The sequence below is a fragment of the Achroia grisella genome, unplaced genomic scaffold (assembly GCF_030625045.1).
Source record: "Achroia grisella isolate CSIRO2021 unplaced genomic scaffold, CSIRO_AGI_Agris_v1 utg794, whole genome shotgun sequence".
Classification (NCBI taxonomy): domain Eukaryota; kingdom Metazoa; phylum Arthropoda; class Insecta; order Lepidoptera; family Pyralidae; genus Achroia; species Achroia grisella.
The window spans coordinates 1,156,772-1,180,581 of record NW_026713026.1 but is presented as its reverse complement, the minus strand read 5'-3'; the positions used below and the strand labels follow the sequence as shown (position 1 = coordinate 1,180,581).

The following is a 23,810-nucleotide window of genomic DNA, read 5'->3' as shown; positions in this document are numbered from 1 at the left end:
GGTTTTCTATGTATATTATGTACGAGCAGTGCCCGCTGTTTCACTCACGATAAATTTTAATCTATACATATAAATAAAATTGGAGTGTCTGTTTGTAATATTGAAATAATAGTTTTTTACTGCATGCATATGAATATAAATACGGTACATACACCAAAATAACATTTTTTACAATTTTTGACTGTGTGTCTGTTTGTGCTGGCTAATCTCTGAAATGGCTGGACCGATTTTGACGGAACTTTTTTTGGCAGGTAGCTAATGTAATAAGGAGTAACTTAGACTACTTTTATTTTAGAAAATTAAGTTAAATTCCACGCTGACGTAGTCGCGGGATCATAAAAAAAAATCACGAACTCCAATTGTTATATATTTTTTATTCCAAGGCCAATAAGCTTCACACAACATCAAATTACTTTACATTTTACATTAAACAGTTCTATTCACATCCCGGATCAACCAACATCCCGGGAATATAAATGCGAGCGTATAATTGAACTCGACAAGCACCGGCTAAATGTAATTAAGTTGGATTCTATTCTCCGCCATTAGCCTCACATTTGGGCCGTTGTGCGTGTAGAAACAGGCTACTAAAGTAACCAGTCAAGCTGATCCCAAAAGCGCAGAAGTCTCCTAGTGTCTTCACAGGCTTAACGGAGCAACCTCACCGTTCCGAGGATTTGTTTTCGTTATGTGGCCACTGCTACGCACTCCAGGGTTACGTGAGCAGCCGTTTCATTGGCTTCAAAGCAGCTCCGACAGTGGGGACTGTCAGTAGCACCTATTGTGTACAGATGTTTGTTTAAGGGACAGTGGCCCGTTAGTATCCCTATCATTATTTTGAGGTTATGCCTATCTAGATTTAGTAGGCGTTTTATCAGTTGATGGTTTGTTTTAGGAACTGCCATTTTTAATTGTTTGCAATCAGTGGTTTGTTTCCATCTTTGGTTTTGTATCTCGGCGGATCTTTGGTGAATCTAGGTTCAAAATTGCGAGAAGGGTAATGGTAAAAGGGAGCGGCTGCTACCACCATGTCAGATCCTCTTCTCGCCAGCTCGTCCGCGGCATCATTACCTTGTGATCCACTGTGCCCTTTTATCCACTGGATAATTACACCATTGTGCGTTGCTTTATCCATGACATTGTGGCACTCGATTATTAATTGGTTGTTGGGTTTCCTGTTCTGTAATGCTTTCAGCATGGCTGCATTGTCCGATATGCATTTAATGTTGAAGTTGTTAACACCTGACCTGTACACGTCTCTTGCTGCCTCAGTCAGGACAATACATTCACATTGGAAAATCGAACTTTGTGTACCGAGTGATATATTCATGTTGAGATCGAGGGAGTGTGCTCCAGATTCTGAAGCAAGCACCAGCTAATCCAGGATTCGAACCTGGGACCACATTGACATCATCTCATGTGTGTAAGGCCTATTGTTTTCGATTTAATCAATTAATTTTATCATGCTTGTAGTATGTACGGATGATACGCACGGCTTGGTCCAAATAAGCAGGCTGAAGTGCTACTCTTTTGAGATACAGTGTACCTTATTGTTATATGTCTATGTTGTGACTTTGTATAGTTACATTAATAACAGAACCAAATTAAATATTGTTACAAGAACAACTGATGAATGCATGAGTGGGCTACAACCACATAGATGTGTAGTGGCGTTTCCTCTTCAGTTTAGCAAAATCTGCAGATTTTTGTTGTGCATGACCTCCCATAGCCTTTGGGCCAAGGAGTCTGTCTTGTCCTAGCTGCAGGATGCGAGCCTTTGTTGCTGCTTTTTCGTATCGTAGGGCGGTAATGCCAAGTCCATCGAGGTTTCTTCTCTGCTGAACCGCATTACCGCCTTGTACACGCTTTTACGACAGTATCCTACTTCAAGGCAATCACTATCTCCGCAGAACGGGGCAGGCGCAACCTTGGACCTTGGGGCCTTTGGTTGATGGCTGGCAGCACCCTTACGGATCCGCCCCTACCCTCTGGGCCTAAAACCCTTCGACGCTACCGTCGTCCAGCCCTGGTTCTTGCAGCTACTCCTTCTCAATAACGGCCTTCTTCATCTTCTTTTTGCTATATATAATATACATGTATCTATATAAATAAATATACAATATGATAATCTGGCCAGTATCATAATTGCTACGATGCTCACATTATATTTACACCACTCTATATATATATAGCCACTATTACATCTATCCATCTATTTAATCTGTTCATTGAATGTATCCATACTTCCAATATTGTTACATTAGAGCTATGGTACCATTGGAAGGGGATTGTAGACTAATAACCCCATGAACTGACACTGTAACATGTTACGGGGACCTCCGCATAGTTCCTTTGGAAACCATCATGGTAAATTCCTGGCCAATTCGCAACGATGGGCTAACTGTCCTGACTTCATGCTCATCTTATTATCCTTCACTGATGCCCCGCCAGCGTATACCGTTAGCGCAGGTGGATGCTCCATTCGCGGTGCAAGGAAATAACCCAAAATCGGAAGTAAGGCGATGTGCTAAATCGTTAATCCATCGAGGTCATCAATAGTAGCACAGATAAGATAATTGTAGTGATAGAATTCCAATATTTTATCTATGCTTTGATATCATTTCTGAAAATTTTTATTTCATACATTGTCTATGGGGCCGTTCAAGTATTACTTCAAATTCAAATTCAAATTCAAAAATCATTTATTCATGTAGGACATTTTAGCCGCTTATGAACGTCAAGTTTTACATTATAATTTTTTTTCCCTACCGTCCAGTTCGGTATATAGATCCAATTGAGAAAAACTGGCAAGAAACTCAATTGAATTACTTTTTTTTTTTAAATCCAGTTTATTTACAATGCATTTATATAGGTGTCTATGTCTAACATTAAATGAAAATCTCGAACATGAAAACTATTGCCATGCACGCTCGTCATTCAAGTAATCGTTTAGTGAGTAATAGGCCTTGCTCAGTAAATATGATTTAACAGATGTTTTGAATTTATTTAAGGGTAATTCCAATATATCCTTTGGTATCTTATTGTAAATTTTTATACCTATTCCCATAAAAGACCTATTGACTTTTTCTAAACGATACTTGGGGACAGCAAGTTTGTCTTTAAATCTAGTATTAATATTATGAATATAACTTCAGCACTATAGGGGGGCGGGGGGTCTATGCTTTGCTTATTTTGCATGACATGTGGGGTGGGGGAGTCTAGATGATGATTACGTCATCGGCAGTTTTTACACGAATGGCAACCCACACATTGTCTTTGCTAAGGAAAACAATACATTAATTGAAAAATGTTTACGCAATGGGTGGAGGGGGTAAGAGCTTTGCTTACTTTTGCTGACAAAGGGGATGGGGGTTAAATAATTATAATAAATCTGCTTACCTAATACCTGAACGTCTAGCGGTTTAGCACACCGCTTTACTTCTGATTGTGGCGTGTTCGATTCCTCGCATTGTGAAACATTTGTATTCATGAGTATGATTGTATATGACGGTCTGCGTGTTTTCTATGTACATATATTATGTATGTATTTTTTTTTAATATATGTATTTATATCAGTTGTCTAGTACTCATAACACAAGCTCTGCTTACTGTGGGACTAGATGGCGTTGTGTTAATTGTCCAGGGTTATATATATGTATATATAATGGCCTTATTTGTAATGTATTTCTTTACCTATTCAACAGTGTTTGAATTAAATTTATTCAAATAAAGGATTTTCTATTTTATTCCATTCCTTTTATTTTCTTTTGTTATCTGTACATACGCTGTCTCGTGTCTGGTGACCCCACTAATAATCAGCGTTTTGGTATAAATGTAACTCGATTGTGCTGCAGTATAAATGCCGAGTGGGAGGCATTTTTAACTTTATCAATAAGTTATAACTTGAAAGATATATATATTACAAACATTATTGTAAATTTACTGATACTGATGTAATACTGAATAAATAATAATATTTGTGTATTACATATATATATATATAATAATATTTGTATATTACAAAATTACAAACCCGATGAATTTGTGGAACTTTATTAAAAAAATAATATACAGTTATAGATAAACGAATATGTATATTAAAATAATTAACAAAATTAATTACCACTTACGAACTATCAGAAATACTTATTGAAAAAAAGTATATAATAATAATAATCACATTTATTTGTATCAAACAAAAACTAATACGATTGTTGCTCATACAATAATAAAATTTAAAAGTAATGAAGGAGACAAAACTCTCTATAACTCAGAGGGGGTAGTGAGTCCACCCTCTCCGCTATTCTGTTATAGCCTTTACCAGTAAATTAATACAATAAGAGATCGACGACAATGATAGCACATTAAGTTTTAAACTACAACTAAGAAAGTAAACATAAAAATTGACATTAACTTAACAGGATTACAAACTAATAAAATTGGAAAATATACTTAAAATATATATTTTAAGTATATTTTCCAATAATAATTTTTATTTTTAATATATATATATATATATTTTAAGTATATTTTCATTTTATTTTATATTCATATTTACATCTAAACATTATTCAGGATTAGTTATCTTACATTCAAATAAAATATAAGTACTATTGAAATGTGATTCAAAGAATCATTACATAGTATAAAACAAAGTCGCTGTCGCTGTCTGTCCGTCCCTATGAATGCTTAAATCTTTAAAACTATGCAACGGATATTGCAGCGGTTTTTTTTAATAGATAGACTGATTCTTGAAGGTTTATATGTATCATACATGTACACCCGGGTGAAGCCGGGGCAAGTAGCTAGTTACATAGTATAAAACAAAGTCGCTGTCGCTGTCTGTCCGTCCCTATGTATGCTTAAATCTTTAAAACTATGCAACGGATATTGAAGCGGTTTTTTTTAATAGATAGACTGATTCTTGAAGGTTTATATGTATCATACATGTACACCCGGGCGAAGCTGGGGCAAGTAGCTAGTTACATAGTATAAAACAAAGTCGCTGTCGCTGTCTGTCCGTCTGTATGCTTAAATCTTTAAAACTACGCAACGGATTTTGAACCGAATTTATTTTAATAGACTGATACAAGAGGAAGGTGTATGTATGTATATGTATGTATAACACATACACCCGGGCGAAGCCGGGCCGAGTAGCTAGTCGTTCATAAATTAGTTTCTAGAACAAATATTTACGTGTTCACTAGCGATATGTTAAATCGAGGCTGCACAGTACATATATTAATAAGTCGCTGAAGTATAGGTTATATATCAGTGTAGTGCTGAGTAGTGCATATCGTGTTCGTGTTACATACAATAATATATATTTTATTAAATCAAAGTAAGTATATACTATTTCATAAGTGTAATATATAATTAAAAAATATATATATATATGTATATATATTGTAAATATAGTTCTTAATATACACCTACTTTTTATAATGACCTAAATACTGAATTACATGAATTTAGTATTCATTTTACGATAAAAATAGATTTAATTTTCAAATTATTCTTCCATTTTTATTTAGTCATTTCCTTTTTTAATTATCTATACATATAAATAAAATTGGAGTGTCTGTTTGTAATATTCAAATAACCGTTTTTTACTACATGATGATGATGATGGAACAAACAGACATTTGTCTGTTTGTTCCGGCTAATCTCTGAAATGGTTGGACCGATTTTGACGGGACCTTTATTCGGAGGTAGCTGATGTAATAAGGAGTAACTTAGGCTACTTTTATTTTAGAAAAAATATTTTATTCAACAAAATCTTAATGTCCACGCGGACAGACAAAAATTGAAAATAATGTTAATTTGGTATATGTACCGTATTTATATTCATATGCATGTAGTAAAAAACGGTTATTTCAATATTACAAACAGACACTTCAATTTTATTTATATATATAGATTATATATATTGACAAAAATATTTACTTCACTCTTTTGGAGGGCGTTTCTCACGTTTTTTAGCCTATATTTTGACCCTTAAACCTTATTTTTTTTTATGGATGATAATAGAATGTAGCCGGCGCCTGCGTCAACGGTTTACGCTGGCGGGTCACCAGTGGGGGATGATAAGATGAGCATGAAGTCTGGTCAGTTAGCCCAACGTAACAAATTCAGCAGGAATTTATTACGATTTACTTCTTAACAACATGTACTATGATAATTTTACCTTAAATGTTATTGTCTGTGAAACCTTAACAGTACAACAGTTAAGTTTTGCCTCTGGTTTGACAATTTTTTATATGTAAAAAAGATAAATATAACATTCCTAAGAAACTAGAAACATATAGAGAACAAACTGTTATTCAAGCCTTTGTGAACATTTGTAAATCATTTCGATTGTACGTAAAAACAGAAGGAAATTTTAAAATTTATGGCAAAAAAACATTTTTGTTTCCACCACATTGTCGATTACCAAGGTTTACGCCGCCCATATCTTCATTAAAGTTTTTGATGTAGTCCGCATCTTACAGTTTTTGTTTGGCCCGATGGTTAATTCACGATGGAAGATGTACTGAAGTTAGCATTCAAAAGTAACAAATTTATTTTGGTATGTGGGGATTTCAATATAGATCTTCTTGTTGATAGTCCTATAAGTAATAAAATTAGAAACCTTTTTAAAAGTTTTGATCTGGATCATATTTTCTTTGAACCTACTAGGATTACATCCACTACGGCAACATGTATTGATAATATATATTGTAATTTTAGTATTTTAAATAAATCGATTATAAATAGATTGCCGTCAGACCATTGTGGACAAATAGTAACATTCGCATGTAATGAAAAAAACAAGATTATGTATAAGTTCTACAGACCAACAACAGCATTTAAATTACAGAATTTTAAAAACAGATTAAATGGAAGTTTACCGTTTTTGATATTTGATAATATTGATCCAAATATATCATATAATCGTTTTTTCAATATAATAAAAAATCATTTTGATAAAAATTTTACAGTAAAGAAACTTAAAGTCAATAATTCTAAGTACGCTGAATGGTCAACATTAGGTATCAATATAAGTAGGGAAAATATGTATCAATTATATGATATTAGATCATATTTGCGTGATCCTATATTCTATGAATATGTCAAAAATTATTCAAAGTTATTCAAAAAAGTATGTAAGGCCGCCAAGGCACTTTATTTAAAGAATAAAATTAAGTTTTCTAAAAATAAAATAAAAACTACCTGGAATATAATAAATACAGAAACAGGTAACATTAAGTCGCGCCAGTCAGAATATGAGTTAAAAGCAGAAAATGGCGTTATTAGTGATAATAATGAACTAGTTGCTCAAACTTTTGATAATTTCTTTTCAACAATACCTCTCAAAGCTACGGAAAATTTAAACTCGTCACCTAGTTTAGCTGAAACATTATTAAAAAATACCATAAATCCTTGCGTTCATGACTTTACTTTTCATCATATCAGTTGCTCCTGTGTGATAAAAACGTTCAACGCTCTCAATCTAAAAGGAACTGAGGATATCTGGGGTATGTCAGTTAGAGTCATGAAAACTGTAATAAGTGAAGTTGCTTCACATTTAACTGAAATATTTAATATGAGCATTGATCAAGGTATTTTTCCAGATCTAATGAAAGTGAGTAAAATAATACCGCTATTTAAATCTGGTGACAAAGACAATATATCAAATTTTAGACCTATCTCAATTTTACCAGTATTTAGTAAGATTTTTGAAAAGATACTACTTACACAAATGTTAGCTCATTTTAATACACATGATTTATTTCATAAACAGCAATTTGGATTTATGAGTGGACGGTCTACAGGCATTAACTTAATACAAAGTATTTTCGGTGCCTGGGAAGATTCACAGGATGCCATTGGTGTCTTCTGTGATCTCTCTAAAGCGTTTGATTGCGTTGACCATAGGATATTATTACGCAAACTAGAGCATTATGGAATTAGAGAAAAATCCTCAGAACTCATTGGATCATATTTGCGCGATAGAATTCAAGTGGTAGACATTAAAGGAAGCAAGTCCAAGGGGTCATTTATAAAAATGGGTGTACCCCAGGGTTCTATACTTGGCCCATTTCTTTTTCTTGTTTATATAAATGACTTACCATACCAGTTTCAAAACATACTTGACATAGTATTGTTTGCTGATGACACATCACTTATTTTCAAAGTGAAAAGAAATACAAAGGATTTTAATAATATAAATATTGCTCTTGAGGATGTTCTAAACTGGTTTACATCAAATAATCTAGCGCTTAATTCAATGAAAACAAAATGTGTTAAATTCTCTTTACCAAATGTAAAACAAGTAACGACAACTGTTAGTATGAATCATCATGTTTTGGACTTTGTTGATGAGACTTCGTTTCTTGGTATTGTAATAGATAATAAATTGCAGTGGGGTCCACATATATTCACACTAGCCAAAAGACTAAGCTCGGCTGCTTTTGCTATCAGAAAAATTAGACAGTTGACTGATACTGCAACAGCGAAACTAGTGTATTTTAGTTACTTCCATAGTATAATGTCGTATGGTATTATATTGTGGGGGAGAGCGGCTGATGTAGAATCAATTTTTATATTACAAAAAAGAGCAATTCGTTCAATATATAATTTACCGTGTCGCGAATCTCTTAGAGAACGCTTTAAAGAAACAGGTATTCTTACTGTTCCCTCTCAATATATATATGAAAATATTATGTATGTACGCAAAAACTTAAATTTATTTCCAAAAAATAGTCACTTACACGCTTTTAATACAAGGAATAAAAATAAATTAAATATGCCTAGTTATCGTCTCAAAAAAGTAAGTACATCTTTCATGGGACATTGTATACGTTTTTATAATAAATTGCCAGATAGTGTTTTAAATTTAAGTGAAGCCAAATTTAAGATACATGTAAAAAAAACACTTTGCTCTAAAGCTTATTATAAAATAAACGACTACTTAAATGACTACAATGTGTGGACTTAATTACAATTTTAACTTTTGTTATGAGGCATATAATTTTTCCCATTGACATGGATAATGTAATAACAATAAAGAAACTTATTATAAATTTTGTAATGACATATTGTAAATTAAATAATGTAAATTTAATATTGTAATGGGTGAAAACTGTGATCGGTACAGCCTATGCTGTAAATAATATAATTGACGTAGTGGAGTAACCTGAAACAGTCATGCTCGCTATAAAGTTCAAACTTGTGGCGGCGTGGTGGGCCGGGTCGATGTGCTCCCTCAAATATGGTTGAGTACAATGATGGCTGGCTCATACGTCATACTCGTGAACGGGTGCTGCTTGTGGGGACTGGTCTGTTCAGGTTGTGAACACTGATTAAATTTTTTGTTTCTTTGCGATAGCATATGCTGGTGGTCACTCTATTCTCCCAAATTTGAATTTTAATAACTGTATTTATCATAAACATGTTCCACTATTATTTGAAAAAAATTACGAGCTGAGTTTCTTGTCAGTTCTTCTCATCTCGATATCATTCCGAACTGACGGTAGATTTGACATATCATAAGAGTCTGTAATAGACCTACATGAATAAAGATATTTTGAATTTGAATTTGAATTTGATGAATATGAGCGATCTCACATTCATCGTGAATTAACAGTTTTACAATCGAGTTGCGAGTTTACGGACATCTCTTACAAAAGTAAGAGAAATTTAAATACTTTCTGTTACTACAATCTTCTCTTACTTTTATTTAACTACTTTCTGTTATTACGATCTTCTCTTACTTTTATTTAACTACTTTCTGTTACTACGATCTTCTCTTATTTTTATTTAACTACTTTCTGTTACTACGATCTTCTCTTATTTTTATTTAACTACTTTCTGTTATTACGATCTTCTCTTACTTTTATTTAACTACTTTCTGTTATTACGATCTTCTCTTACTTTTATTTAACTACTTTCTGTTATTACGATCTTCTCTTACTTTTATTAATTACTTTCTGTTACTACGATCTTCTCTTACTTTTATTTAACTACTTTCTGTTATTACGATCTTCTCTTATTTTTATTTAACTACTTTCTGTTACTTCCCTTCTTTATTTTTATTATAGTGGCTGTATTTTTATCATAGAGCAAAAACAGTTCGTTATAAATTTTATAGCGGTAAAAAACAATTAGTGATCATGAACCAAGCTTATTGTTAGGAGGATCGTCGTTGCAATACATCCCAAAGTTGATGATTTGTTGGTTAAATAGGGAAATGCAGTTTTTGTTCAGTAATCGATATATTTTGGTGAAGACGAAGACTTTCAAGTCCAACTGGATCAGGCTTGTTGTGATGAAACTTCCGAATTGAACATTTTTCTTTAAAAGGTACAATCACTTCGTCAATATTTACTCGTATCCTCTCATCTGCGAAGGATAGTATCCGAGGATATAGTGTCCGAGACCAATAATTGGCATTACTGGTCTCCGACACTATAGCCCCATCTATGAGAAGTCCTGTAATTAGTCTCATAGATGGGGTGTTAATGTCATTCTAACACCTAACAGTAGAAAGGATATGCGATCAAATAATAATAATAATAATATTAGGACAATTTACACAACCTCATCTACACCCAAGTTAAGCTAGCTAAAGTTTGTGTGGTACTAGATTACTGATACAAATACATAGATATTAATTTTCGTAAATACATACATATTTTACATAGAAAACACCAAAACCGATACAAACAATCATGAATGCAAATGTTTAAATCGTGCAAGAAATCAAACCCGCGGCCATTTTGACGGCCTAGGTGGTCTAGCGATATCGCGCTAGACCACAGGTTCTTAACGATTATCTATAACTGGTTCGTACACTGATTGTAATAAAACAATCAATGAATTTACCGCAATGCATTATGGAAAACGGCACCCAATTTTTCAATCATTGCTTTCGGTTGTATTCTTTTTAAAGGATGATAATGGAATGGTACACCCACCTGCGCTAACTGTTTACGCTGGCGGGGCACCAGTGGAGGATAATAGGATGAACATGAAGTCAGATCAGTTAGCCCATCGTGACAAATTCACCGGGAATGTATCACGATGGTTTCCAGGGGGAACCGCGTGGAGGCCGATCTGACATGATACATTGCTAGCAATAGGGTCATTAGTCCACATTACTAACTATCCCCTACCTCCCTTTTCGGTTGTATTAGTTTGATAAAGAAATCCTGAAGACCAATCAGGACTTCCTTATCCAAATAAAATAAGCGAAAACAATGACTGTCAGATTGGGTAAAGTTTTCCCCAATGGTCTAAGTGGTTCACACCCAAAAGACTGTAATTTCAAATCTGGCGAACATAATGAACTTAATGCGTCACTTCATCGATGACAAACACCAAAATAAAATCGAGATATTTTAAAACCTGAAAAACAAAAAGAAAAAGTCAATGGAACTTTTATGGGAATGGGTATAAAAATTTACAATAAAATACCAAAGAATATAGTGGAATACTTTTGAACACTTTCCAAACTTTTATGGTACGTAAGGTTTTACAATAAAATATCAGAGTCTGTTATAAATCTGCCAGAAAAAATATTTAAATGTCAAATAAAATACTTCCTTTGCAAAAAAGCTTACTATATTATTGAAGAATTCGTTAACGATAATAATGTTTTTATAGAAAAATTTTAAATCCATAGCACTGACAATATTATCTGATTACACTAATAATGAGTGCGTAGCGATATCTATATTGAATATCGCATGCCTCTTACTTGTTATACTGTAATTATTTATATAAAAGACATCTATTAAAAAGAGCAACACACAAGTTTCTTGCTCATTCTTCTTGTGATGAATCTGCATTCCGAATGAGTGGTAGAATCAAAATATGACTATTCAAAAGTGCTTGTAATGAGTTTATTTGAATAAAGATTATTTCTATTTCTATTTCAAAACATCTATTAAATCGTATTTACTGAGCAAGCCTAACCACTAAACGATTACTTGAATGACAAGCGTGCATCACAATAGTTGTTCATGCAAAGGATTTTCAATTAATGTTAGACATACCTACATAAGTACACAATGTAAATAAACTGTCTTTTAAAAAAAGAAATTTAGTTGAGTTTCTTGCCAGTTCTTGTCAATTGAATCGGTATACTGAACTGGACGATATGAAAAAAAATATAATATAAAAAATTTGACGTTCGTAAGCGGCTAAAAAGAATAAATATTTTTTTATTTGATTAACATTAGACCCGTTCCTGCTACTTTGTATGGAAAACCGTACGATAATATATGTTCAGGCAGTATGATTGCGCGGAATGCAATATTCACATGAATCAATACTGCAATAGATTGTTGCTATTGAGTAAAAACAATATAGGCATCATGACTAGGACCCTCGCTGGACACTACACATTAGAGTTGCCAGATTTTTTTTCAGCGTATAAGGGATAAACGCTTAAATAGGCAAAAAAATACGGGAATTTAGTTTTTTACCCGAGACAAATTATCAAAAGACAAATTTTCTAGCGTAGATCGATCCATTTAATAATAAAAAACGGAGCACAATTCGAATACGGGACAGAGTCATTCCCGCCGGGACATCTTAAACTAAGCCTAAAATACGGAACGTCCTGGGATATACTACACATCCTCTGTGGTTGTAGCCCACTCTATGGATAAACGAAGTATCTCCTTTGGAAAGTACACATTCTATCCTGGTGAGATAAAAACCATCTCTCCTAAATATATCCATCAATTCTTGTCCCTGACAGGTCTAGGTAACGAACTTTGAAACAGAGCGAGCACAATAGTAGTTTGCAGTGCTACTAAACGCAGTGCAGCTAAGCACCTGACTATAGCACAAATTCCTCAATAAATTAAAATCCCTGTACACGTTTTTTTAATGAATAATAATGGAACGATCTACGATAACGGTTTACGTTTTGGGGCACCACTGAAAGATGTTAAGATGAACATGAGGTCAGGTCAGGTTGTCGATCACGACAATTTCACCAGGACTTTCGGGATGTTTTCCAAAGGGTAGTTCCCTTTGGAAAACATCCCGAAAGGAGGACCGTGGAGGTCTAATTCAAATTCAAATTCAAATTCAAAAATCATTTATTCATGTAGGACATTTTAGCCGCTTATGAAGATAAAATTGTTACATTCTAATTTTAATTTTTCCCCTACCGAAGAACTGGCAAGAAACTCAATTGAATTACTTTTTTTTTTAAAGCCAGTTTATTTACAATGCATAGGTGTTTATAATATATAGGTGTCTATGTCTAACATTCAATGAAAATCCCGAACATGAAAACTATTGCCATGCACGCTCGTCATTCAAGTAATCGTTTAGTCAGTAAGTAAATAACTAAAGGGATAAATTAACGCAAGCGAAGCCGCGAGGAAAAGCTAGTTTTATTCAAATGTTCCATGTACAGACGATAAATAAATTTGTTTATAAGTAGGTAAAGAATATAATAAATATTATAATAGATAAAAATGATTACGTCCCTGCAGATTTTACCAATCATCAAAGATGGCGGAGCGTCAGCTGCAACCTCTAACGATGCTATTAGAGAAAAATAATATAAAAGTAATATTTGCTACGCAATCAGAAAGTCGAAAAAAAGCCTTGAGGGAAAAGGTAAGTAATAATAATCTATACATATAAATAAAATTGCAGAGTCTGTTTGTAATATTGAAATAACCATTTTTTACTACATGCATATGAATATAAATACGGTACATACACCAAAATAACATTTTTTACAATTTTTGTCTGTCTGTCTGTTTGTTCCGGCTAATCTCTGAAATGGCTGGATCGATTTTGACGGGACTTTTTTTGGCAGGTAGCCGATGTAATACGGAGTAACTTAGGCTACTTTTATTTCAGTTTTTTTTAAATTAAGTTAACGTCCACGCGGACGAAGGCGTGTGTACAGCTAGTCTATACATATAAATAAAATTGCAGTGTCTTGAAACTTGAATTGAAATAACCGTTTATTACTACATGCATATGAATATAAATACGGTACATACACCAAAATAACATTTTTTTTTATTTTTGTCTGTCTATCCGTTTGTTCCGGCTAATCTCTGAAATGGCTGGACAGATTTTCACGGGACTTTTCTTGGTAGGTAGCTGATGTAATAAGTAACTTAGGCTACTTTTACTTTTATCTGTTCAGGTTGCGAATACTGATTAGATTTTTTCTTTTTTGCAATAGCATATGCTGGTGGTCTCTCTATTCTCCCAAATTTGAATTTAAATGAATACGTAAAAAATATTATTTTGGTGTTTGTACCGTATTTATATTCGTATGCATGTAGTAAAAAACGGTTATTTGAATCTAACTATCAGATGGCAATAGTAAGTAGCTATGACGTGGTCTAGTGTTTTGAGTAGTCATGCTCACTAAAATATCCAGACTTGTGACGGCGTGGTGGGTCAGGTCATTGGGCTCCCTAAAATATGGTCGAGCGCAGTGATGGCTGGCTCATCCGTCATACTCGTGAACGGGTGCTGGTTGTAGGGACTGGTCTGCTCTAATCACTATGACTGATTTCTTCTTATTAATTGTTTAACCAGTCGGTTATATATTCAATATTTTTTTCTATTTGAGTATTTAATTGAATTAGTGCAATTGGTGGTTTGTATTCACACACTTAAACTTAAAGCAATAATAAAATTATTTAAAAGAGCAACACGCAAGTTTCTTGCTCGTTCTTCTTGTGATGAGACAGCTTTCCGAATGAGCGGTAGTTTAAAAAATATATTTATCTAAAATAAAAGAAATTTTCAAAACGTAGCCTAAGTTACTCTTTATTACATCACCTACCTGCCAATAAAAGTCCCGTCAAAGTCGGTCCAGCCATTTCAGAGATTAGCCGGAAGAAACAGACCGACAGATAAAAATTGTAAAAAGTGTTATTTTGGTGTATGTACCGTATTTATATTCATATGCATGTAGTAAAAAACGATTATTTCAATATTACAAACAGACACTCCAATTTTATTTATATGTATATATGTATAAATTACTTCTTCCTGTGTATTGGTAATCAGCCAAGACAAACAATTTTATAAGTATAAATTCAAATAATTAGATTATCATTAATATTATTGTTAGCGTATGTGTTACAGGGGCTGTATTTATATGCAGGTTTTGTTGTATATAAGTAGTATATTCATGTAAAAGTAAATTGCAGACATATATACTTATGTAGAAGAGTATAAAATAATTTGCAATCAGAAGTACAACAATTTATAAGAATGTCTGCAGAAGAAGCCATTTTGTAGTCAGTTTTTCCCGCGCAAAAGTTATGCGCCACAGATGCAAATATTGCACGGCGCGCAGTCGCAGTAGGATGACCAGCGCGTCATGGCAGTATGCGATGTTAATCAACGGCGGATCCAGAGGGTGAGCTGAGCCTGAGCTGGTTCCAGGACTTAGGTGGACCACTAATTGAACATAATGATTTTATTTATATATTTTGATGGTATGTAGTTACATACAGATTTTATGTAACTACATACCTTCAATATTTAATTAATTATATTTAAATAGTCCTTTCTGGATGTCTTCAAGAGAAGATGCCGATATGTACGTGTATATGTACAAGTTATTATGTGTTAAGTGTACAATAAAGAATAAATATTTTTAAGTACAGTACTTACGTATATTAATAAAATATATTATGAAAATTAAATTATAAGTTCTTGACTTGACCACGACTATGTGACCCCCTCCAGGATCCGTCCTTGATGTTAATACTATGAGTATTAACAATTGTACATAAATATACGGCCACGAACATCGCCTAAAAACTGTAGAACCTATTCGGGTGATAATTGTAACAACAATTATCACCCGAATAGGTTCTACAGTTTCACAGTCCACATCTAGTGGTAGCCCCATGGTCGAAATTCGACCATAATTTATGTAAATTATAATTTTAAGCATTATTAAGGTCCTGTTGTCAAAGACTACGCTTATAGAAGTGTAGTCTCTGATTTACATACAGAGTGTGTAATGTTTTTTTATTGATTTAATTTATTTTTATGTATCACTAAATACCACAGATAATATTATGTTATCTGTGGTATTACTGACCTGACCAGCGGAAATTTGGGAAAGGGGATTGTTAGTAATGTGGACTGCTGATCTTATTGCTAGCAATGTACCATGTCAGGTTGACCTCCACGCGGTTCCCCCTGGAAACCATCGTGATAAATTCATGGTGAATTTGTCACGATGGGCTAACTGACCTGACCTCATGCTTATCTTATCATCCTCCACTGGTGCCCCGCCAGCGTAAACCATTATCGCAGGCGGGTGCACCATTCCATTATCATCCATAAAAGACCAGCGGAAATTTGTCTGCAACATTTATCATTATATTTCGCCTATATCTTATTCTGATGTATAAGCTATACTATTGTAAATTTTCATCAAAATCGATTTACTAGTTTTTGCGTGAGGAGTAACATACATCCATTCATACTCACAAACTTTCGCGTTTATACTGTTAACTATCGTGTGACGCACCATTAATTAAAAATGGTAAAGTCAATAATCATGTAACCTGAAATGGAACGTCAGAGGCCAGAACCAAAATAATCTTTGTGACATTGACAAATAGATTGATGGATGATTAAACTGAAGCACAGGGGGTTTTGGAGCGAAAAAGTTGGAGTGTTTATATTATTATAAAAACAAATAAGAGATAGGTAATTGTGAATATTGTAGGCATTGTGGGGTTTCTCTCTCAGACCAACCGGCATCACGCCTAAGTCATCAGGATACTAGTGATGCTAATAATAGTATTGATAAGATTAAAAAACTATAGCAGCACTCTGCATTTTTTATTTTCGAATTTTTATATTTCTTGTCCACGTAATTTTCTTAAGACGGGTTCCAAAAATTTTGCTTCAAGTATTAATATTCGTAATCTATAGATCTATAGACCCTGAGAAAGGATATAGGTTAGGTACTTTTTAATGTGAAAAAGGGTTGAAGGGGGTTGAACTCCAATTTTGTCTTTATTTTTTTAACATAAAATATTTTTTTTAAATAAAAGTAGGCAAATTACTCCTTATTACATCAGCTACCTGCCAGCCATTCCAGAGATTAGCCGGAACAAACAGACAGACAGACAGACAAAAATTGGAAAAAATGTTATTTTAGTGTATGTACCGTATTTATATTCATATGCATGTAGTAAAAAACGGTTATTTCAATATTACAAATTTTTAATATTCAATTCTACTTATATGTATAGATGACGATACATCCATACAACGTTGCACCTACCTTAGGTGCATATGAATATAAATACGACACATATTTTTAAATTGTTGTCTGTCTGTCTGTTTGTTCCGGCTAATCTCTGAAAAGGCTAGGCCGATTTCGACGGAATATTTTTGGCAGGTAGTTAATGTAATAAGTAGTAACTTAGGCTACTTTTATTTTAGAAACATTATTTTATTTTAGAAAACTAAAGTACAATTCCACGCGGACGAAGTCGCGGGTACAGCTAGTAATAGATATAATAATCTAAACAGTCAATTTAAACATTAAACGATATTATATTGTTTTCTAATGCCGGAAGTTACATCTACAAATTAAACGAATACGTTTGTAATATACAAATTTAATAATAGAAACATTAGAAACGATCTAGAAAACGGTGCTACGGTTTCTGAGTCACTTCGCCTTAAAGCCTGCAACCAGATGGTAGCACTAATGTGATGACATTCTTCAGAATGGTAAAGCACGCTTCATAAAAGTAGGCATGGTATCCTAGTTCTCCGAAACTAATGTGTCCTGCCTCCTTTTATGAAACGTGCATAATTTGGGCACTATATATGGAGGAGGGCAGTGAGCACGTCCTTCTAAATGTGACTTCGCCAAATTGACTTACGTTGATAATTATTTGATGTGCTAATTCCTCGAACTGTAATAAATTAGGGAATGTGAACCTAATGGTATTGATACAATAACTTTAATAATAATTTGAACACGTCTCACGTCAAATAGTAATAACTGCATCTCTATGTTGCTTTGTTCGCTCGAATTGTCCTTGTGACGTAACATTATTTTATACTCTTTCTTCTATAACTGGAATGGGAAACTAGCTGTCGGTCCGCCTGGTGGTAACTCACCTATACCTATACCCATTAACAATACTACAGATGTATCGTCAATATCTGACACCAATGATGCAGTAGCATCATCGTGAGTTACTTAGGAGCATTGAGGTGTCATGCCAAATTAAAGGTTGACCAGGCGCAGTAAATGATACTAATGAAACTAGACTGGTCTAGTTTGATGCTACCATAATTATTTTTTTACTAATCCAGGGTCTCGGCTTTGTTGAGTACATAAATCCTGACTGTGACGAGTATACTGAAGAAACGGATCCCAAAAAATATGTGATAGAGGTCGCTCAGAAGAAGGTCCACGCTGTCTCGGAAAAGCTCAAGAAGCAGACAGGTGCAGTCAACACCATAATAATAGGCGCTGACACCGTCGTCACCATCGATACGTATGATAACGTCAAACAAATATTGACTAAACCAAAAGATAAATGCGATGCAATATCTATGCTAAAAAGGTAATATTCCATTTTGTCAAACAAACTTTGCCCTGCAGTCAATTCAAAAGAAATGGCTGCCCTAAATGTTTCGGCCCACGCTACTGCATTAATCTTGTGTAGTTTGCGAATGAACAAGTCCGAAGGGTACTTCCAAAATAAACACACAAAATAGTTCTTGTTCTTCTTCATCCTTTAGTTCTTCATAAAATAGTCTATATGCAGAGCTAGTGATATGAATATTAGACAACTCATACAAATACTTACATACATTTTGTAAATACATAGAATATACACATAGGAAACACCCAGACCAATACAAGTAAACATACTCATGAATAAAGATGTTTATACCGTGCAAGGAAACAAACCCGCGACTATCCGAACGGCAATGTGTTAAATTGCTAGACTACCGAGGCCGCAAGACAACTTTGGTTCTGTAATAATATGTTTGTACTCAATAATATTGAAATTGGTATAATCGCATATATAGAATAGTAAAACAAAAATATTGACGTGTCCACGCATCACTTGACCACATTTAATAATAACATTTACAAAATAATAGTTTAAGACACAATCTTAGCAAACATGGAAGTCAAACAAAACAGTATGACAAAATTAATGACTTGTGTAAATTTACAACTGTATCTGCACTAAGCGTAGTTGTATCACAGGGGCCAGAGTCCTCGGTAACATCCAGTAGTATGTCAAATTTACTTCATTGAAAAAAATTCTAACCATATGTGAAGGTTTGCAAAGCAACAATCTTTCTAATAGGGGGTGGGGAATTTTTGTAATGTGGACTGTTTACCCCATTGCTAACCATTGTTAGCAACTACGTTAGACTTACCTCCACGGGGTTCACCCCGGAAACCATCATGGCAATTTCTTGGTGAATTTGTCACGATGGGCTAACTGACTTGACCTCATAATCATCTTATCATCCTCCACTGGTGTCCCGCCAGCGTATACCGTTAGCGTAAGCGGCTACACAATTCCATTATAATCCTATTTCAGACTATCAGGCAAGAAAAACGTTGTCGTAACTGGATTCGTAATATTGATGCCTGACGGTAAGGAAATCCCCGACCATGTGGAAACCAGTGTGGAGTTCGGGAATCTGACTGACGAACAGGTGCACTATTATGTGGAGAGTGGTGAACCGATGTAAGTTTTTTTTGTTACAAACCCTCCTGAGGGTAATTTATAACATAAACTATACCACAGACATTATGTAATACAATGTGACGGTGGTTCCCTAAGCACTAAGTTTGTTATGATACAGTACCCTGTAATTTTAATGCCATAGAATACAACCTATTGGTTTTGCGGCAAGAAATTGCATCTCTGTGCATTTTCTACTACATATATCGCGGAGAGTGTTCTGAAGTATTGTTCAGATTAATGCCAGCTACAAAATTTCGCCAGAAACTAAAATACCATCCTGATTATCTGGATGACTGGCGGTCCTCCACCGTGCGTTTTTCCAGAAACCTTTTGCCACGCACAACCACATTGTGGATTCACCTTTCAGCAATGTTATTTCCGAAGAGAAATGTAATTGAAACCTTCAAGAAAAAGCGTATTTCTTCTTAAAAGGCCGGCAACGCACTTGCAATTCCCCTGGGTTTGTAAGTGCTCATCGGCGGTAATCTCTTAACATCAGGTGTACGGCCTACTTGCTGTATACTACCTGCGATTCCACCTCATAATGTATTTCATCGCATTATAAATTTCTCTAGCAATAAATTCAATGTTGAACTAGTATTCAAACCAGGCGGTTTTATTTACCTAACCTTTCTATTAAATCAAACATTAGACTCATAAGTGGATTATATATATCTGATATCAGATACGAATACGTTCTATTAATCAGAAATAATGGAGAAATCTGAGAATCTGATAGTTTATCAGAATATATGAAAGCTAATCTCTAATTATTTTTACTGGCACATTGCAATATGACATCATGGAATATATGGACTATATTGTATTTAATTAAAATATGGGGACGTTTATAAAATACGTTATGAAAGGGATTACATTTTTTTATATCACGTTGCACAATATACGGTCCATTAAATGGTAAACACCTATGGATGCCTGAAATACCAAGGGTATAACTTACGCGATCCCAATCCTTAAAAAAACTTAATATACCATTCTTGAAGAAACCCACACTGCAGTCTCTAGAGAAAAACTTGGCAGGTAGTTCATTCCAAAATGAAATGTGTACGCGAGAGGAAGCTCTGAAATCAGTTAGGTTCCAAAGTGTGGGGATAAATTCCCTGTCGATGGCGAGCGGTGCGATGGTAAAAGGTAGCCGTAGTACCATGTCAAACAATTCTTCAGAACACAGTTCGTTATATATTGACGACCTTGGTGGTCTAGCGGTCTAGCACACCGCTTTACGACCGATGGTCGCGGGTTCTATTCCTCGCACGGCAGAAACATTTGTATATATGAGTATGATTGTTTGTATCAGTCTGGATATTTTCTATGTATATTATGTATATATTTATAAAAAAAAATATCTATGTATTTGTATCAGTTATCTAATACCCATAACACAAGCTTTAGCTAGCTTAACTTGGGCCTAGATGGCGCTGTGTGAATTGTCCTGAGATTATTATTATTATAAACGAATATAGTTTATGGAATTTAACTGTATAATAATCTCAGGTAGAACATGTTGCGGGATAATAAGACGATGTTGTCGGTTGAGACGATGTGTATTGCAGATGATAGTGAACTTGTCGACTCTACCAGAAATAATATTTCTGGTAGAGTCGACAAGTTCATAATAATATATTTACTTTCTGTGACAGGATCTGCGCTGGAGGCTATGCAATTCAAGGTCTGGCCGGTACCTTCATAAAAGGCATCGAAGGAGACTACTTCAGCGTCCTGGGTGCGCCTGTTTATAAGATCTGTGAAAAACTGTACCAGTATCTAGCCGATCCGGAGAGTGTATACTAGTACCTACTGCTGAAAAAGTAAATTTGGGACTGAGTCTAATGTATGACTTGATTACAGTCCGAAGCATTTTTTAGTTTGGTTTTGAAATGTAAAATTAAAAAATTAAATGAAATTAAATGAAAACTGTTTATTGTTCCCCTCATAGAAAATACATTGACATAAACTAATATGTACTAATCGATAAAAACATTATTACTGTGTGCAAGACAGAGATAAGTACGGCTGGCCTTATAGCTAAATAGCGATCTCTTTTTATTTACTGACTAGCTGTACACGCGACTTTGTCCACGTGGAATTTAACTGTATATTACTAAAATAAAAGATTTTTCTAAAATAAAACTTTCCTAAGTAACTCCTTCTTTTTTTTATTGTATAGAATAGAATAGAAAATCATTTATTCAAATAAACTTAATTTAAGCACTTTTGAATAGTCATAAGAATTTATTTTTTATCTACCACTCGTTCGGAAAGCTGTCTCATCACAAGAAGAACGAGCAAGAAACTTGTGTGTTGCTCTTTTAAATAATCCTTGTAAGTTTACATTTACAAGTCGAAACGTGTGAATACAAACTACCAACAAGCACTAATTTTTTGGGTCAAATATAATCATGCAATAAGATTAAATCATCGTCGTAGTGATAAGAGCAGACCAGTCCCTACAAGCAGCACTCGTTCACGAGTATGATGAGTAGGATGAGCCAGCCATCACTGCGCTCGACCATATTTTAGGGAGCCCATTGACCCGGCCCACCACGCCGCCACATGTCTGAGCATGACTACTCATTCCACACGACCACGTCACAACTACAAAAATTACTATATGGTAGTTACAGTATTTGCACTTTACATAAGGATGCATGCGGCAATCAATACAAAAGCCGCTACGCTATCTTATATCAAGAAAGCAGTATGAAAATTAAAATTATAACGTTGTCCGCAAATAAACTTATTCTTGCTATATATTGCTATCATCTATAAATTCATCTATCTTATAATAGGCTTTTTTACATAACATTTGTTTAATATAAGATTTGAATTGCCTCTCTGTACGATTTAGCGTAGACTCTGGCAGTTTATTATAGAAACTTACGCAATTACCATAAAATGAATTACTAACTTATTACATCAGCTACCTGCCAAAAAAAGTCCCGTCATAAGCGGTCCAGCCATTTCAGAGATTATCCGAAAAAAACAAACATACAGACATAAAAATATTATTTTAGTGTATGTATAATACCGTATTTATATTCATATGCATGTAGTAAAAAACGGTTATTTCAATATTACAAACACACACTCCAATTTTAGTTATATGTATAGATAAGGTCACATATATATCGGTTATTAATATATATTATCATATATTAATATATGATACTATATATTAATAAACGATATAACCGAGTATATAAATAAAATAATATCAAAATCAGATAAGCCGTTTCGGAGAAATATAGCAGTGAAATTTCAGTGTGGCCTGACATCTTAGTTCTCCGTAATGGGCACGTATGAAGGCTCCCACGGCCTGGTCTTCATGGTGCTCGCATCATCAGGTTATCCATCTGCCCTATGAAATAAAAGTTAAGTAAAATATTGACAATACGAGAAAAAAAAAACGACACGAGACTTTTTATATATGACATATATATATATATGTGGACAAAATGGGAGTCGTGTCGTATCAAGAATTAAAGAGCATGATGGAAGATCGCGGAAAGTGGCAAGAGCTCCACCGACAAGAGCGTAGCTCTTAAATTATAAATGAATGAATGAATATGTATATGAATATCTGTTGTATAACAATAACAAAATGGAAGATTAACTGAATAAATCTTATAACAATATCAGCTAGCTCTATATGAGAATAAGAATAGAAATCAATTATTGCTGTCAGTGAAATTACATAAAAGAAAACACATTTCGAGCACTGCACACAGTGCCATCACTATAGTGTTAACTATCGTGTGAAACATTGACAAGTAGATTGATATAGGTGGAACTGACGCAGCAGTAGTTTGGAGCGAAAAGGTTAGAGTGTTTATATATTATTATAAAAACAAATAAGAGATAGGTAATTGTGAATATTGTAGGCATTGTGAGGTTTATTAGTTGGGACTGGGAGGACACCACAAGTAGTGAAGGTGAGTGTTAATGCATTCTAAAAGGGCCCTTTAAACCAACACCCGTGTCACAAGTCTCGGGCACTACTTGGGGTTCTCTCCCTGAACGATCGGTGGCCGATATCAGGGCCTA

At 34.2% G+C, this 23,810-nt stretch overlaps 1 protein-coding gene across 1 annotated transcript; it reads left to right on the top strand.

Moving 5' to 3' along the window:
• Positions 1-5,286: 5,286 nt before the first annotated feature.
• Positions 5,287-21,613, top strand: LOC131851651 (dTTP/UTP pyrophosphatase-like). Its single transcript, XM_059202170.1, has 5 exons — positions 5,287-5,341; positions 13,497-13,623; positions 18,343-18,596; positions 19,596-19,745; positions 21,407-21,613. The coding sequence occupies exons 2-5, from the start codon at positions 13,516-13,518 to the stop codon at positions 21,555-21,557; spliced, it is 663 nt and encodes a 220-aa protein (XP_059058153.1). The 5' UTR covers positions 5,287-5,341; positions 13,497-13,515; the 3' UTR covers positions 21,558-21,613.
• The last annotated feature ends 2,197 nt before the right edge of the window (positions 21,614-23,810 follow it).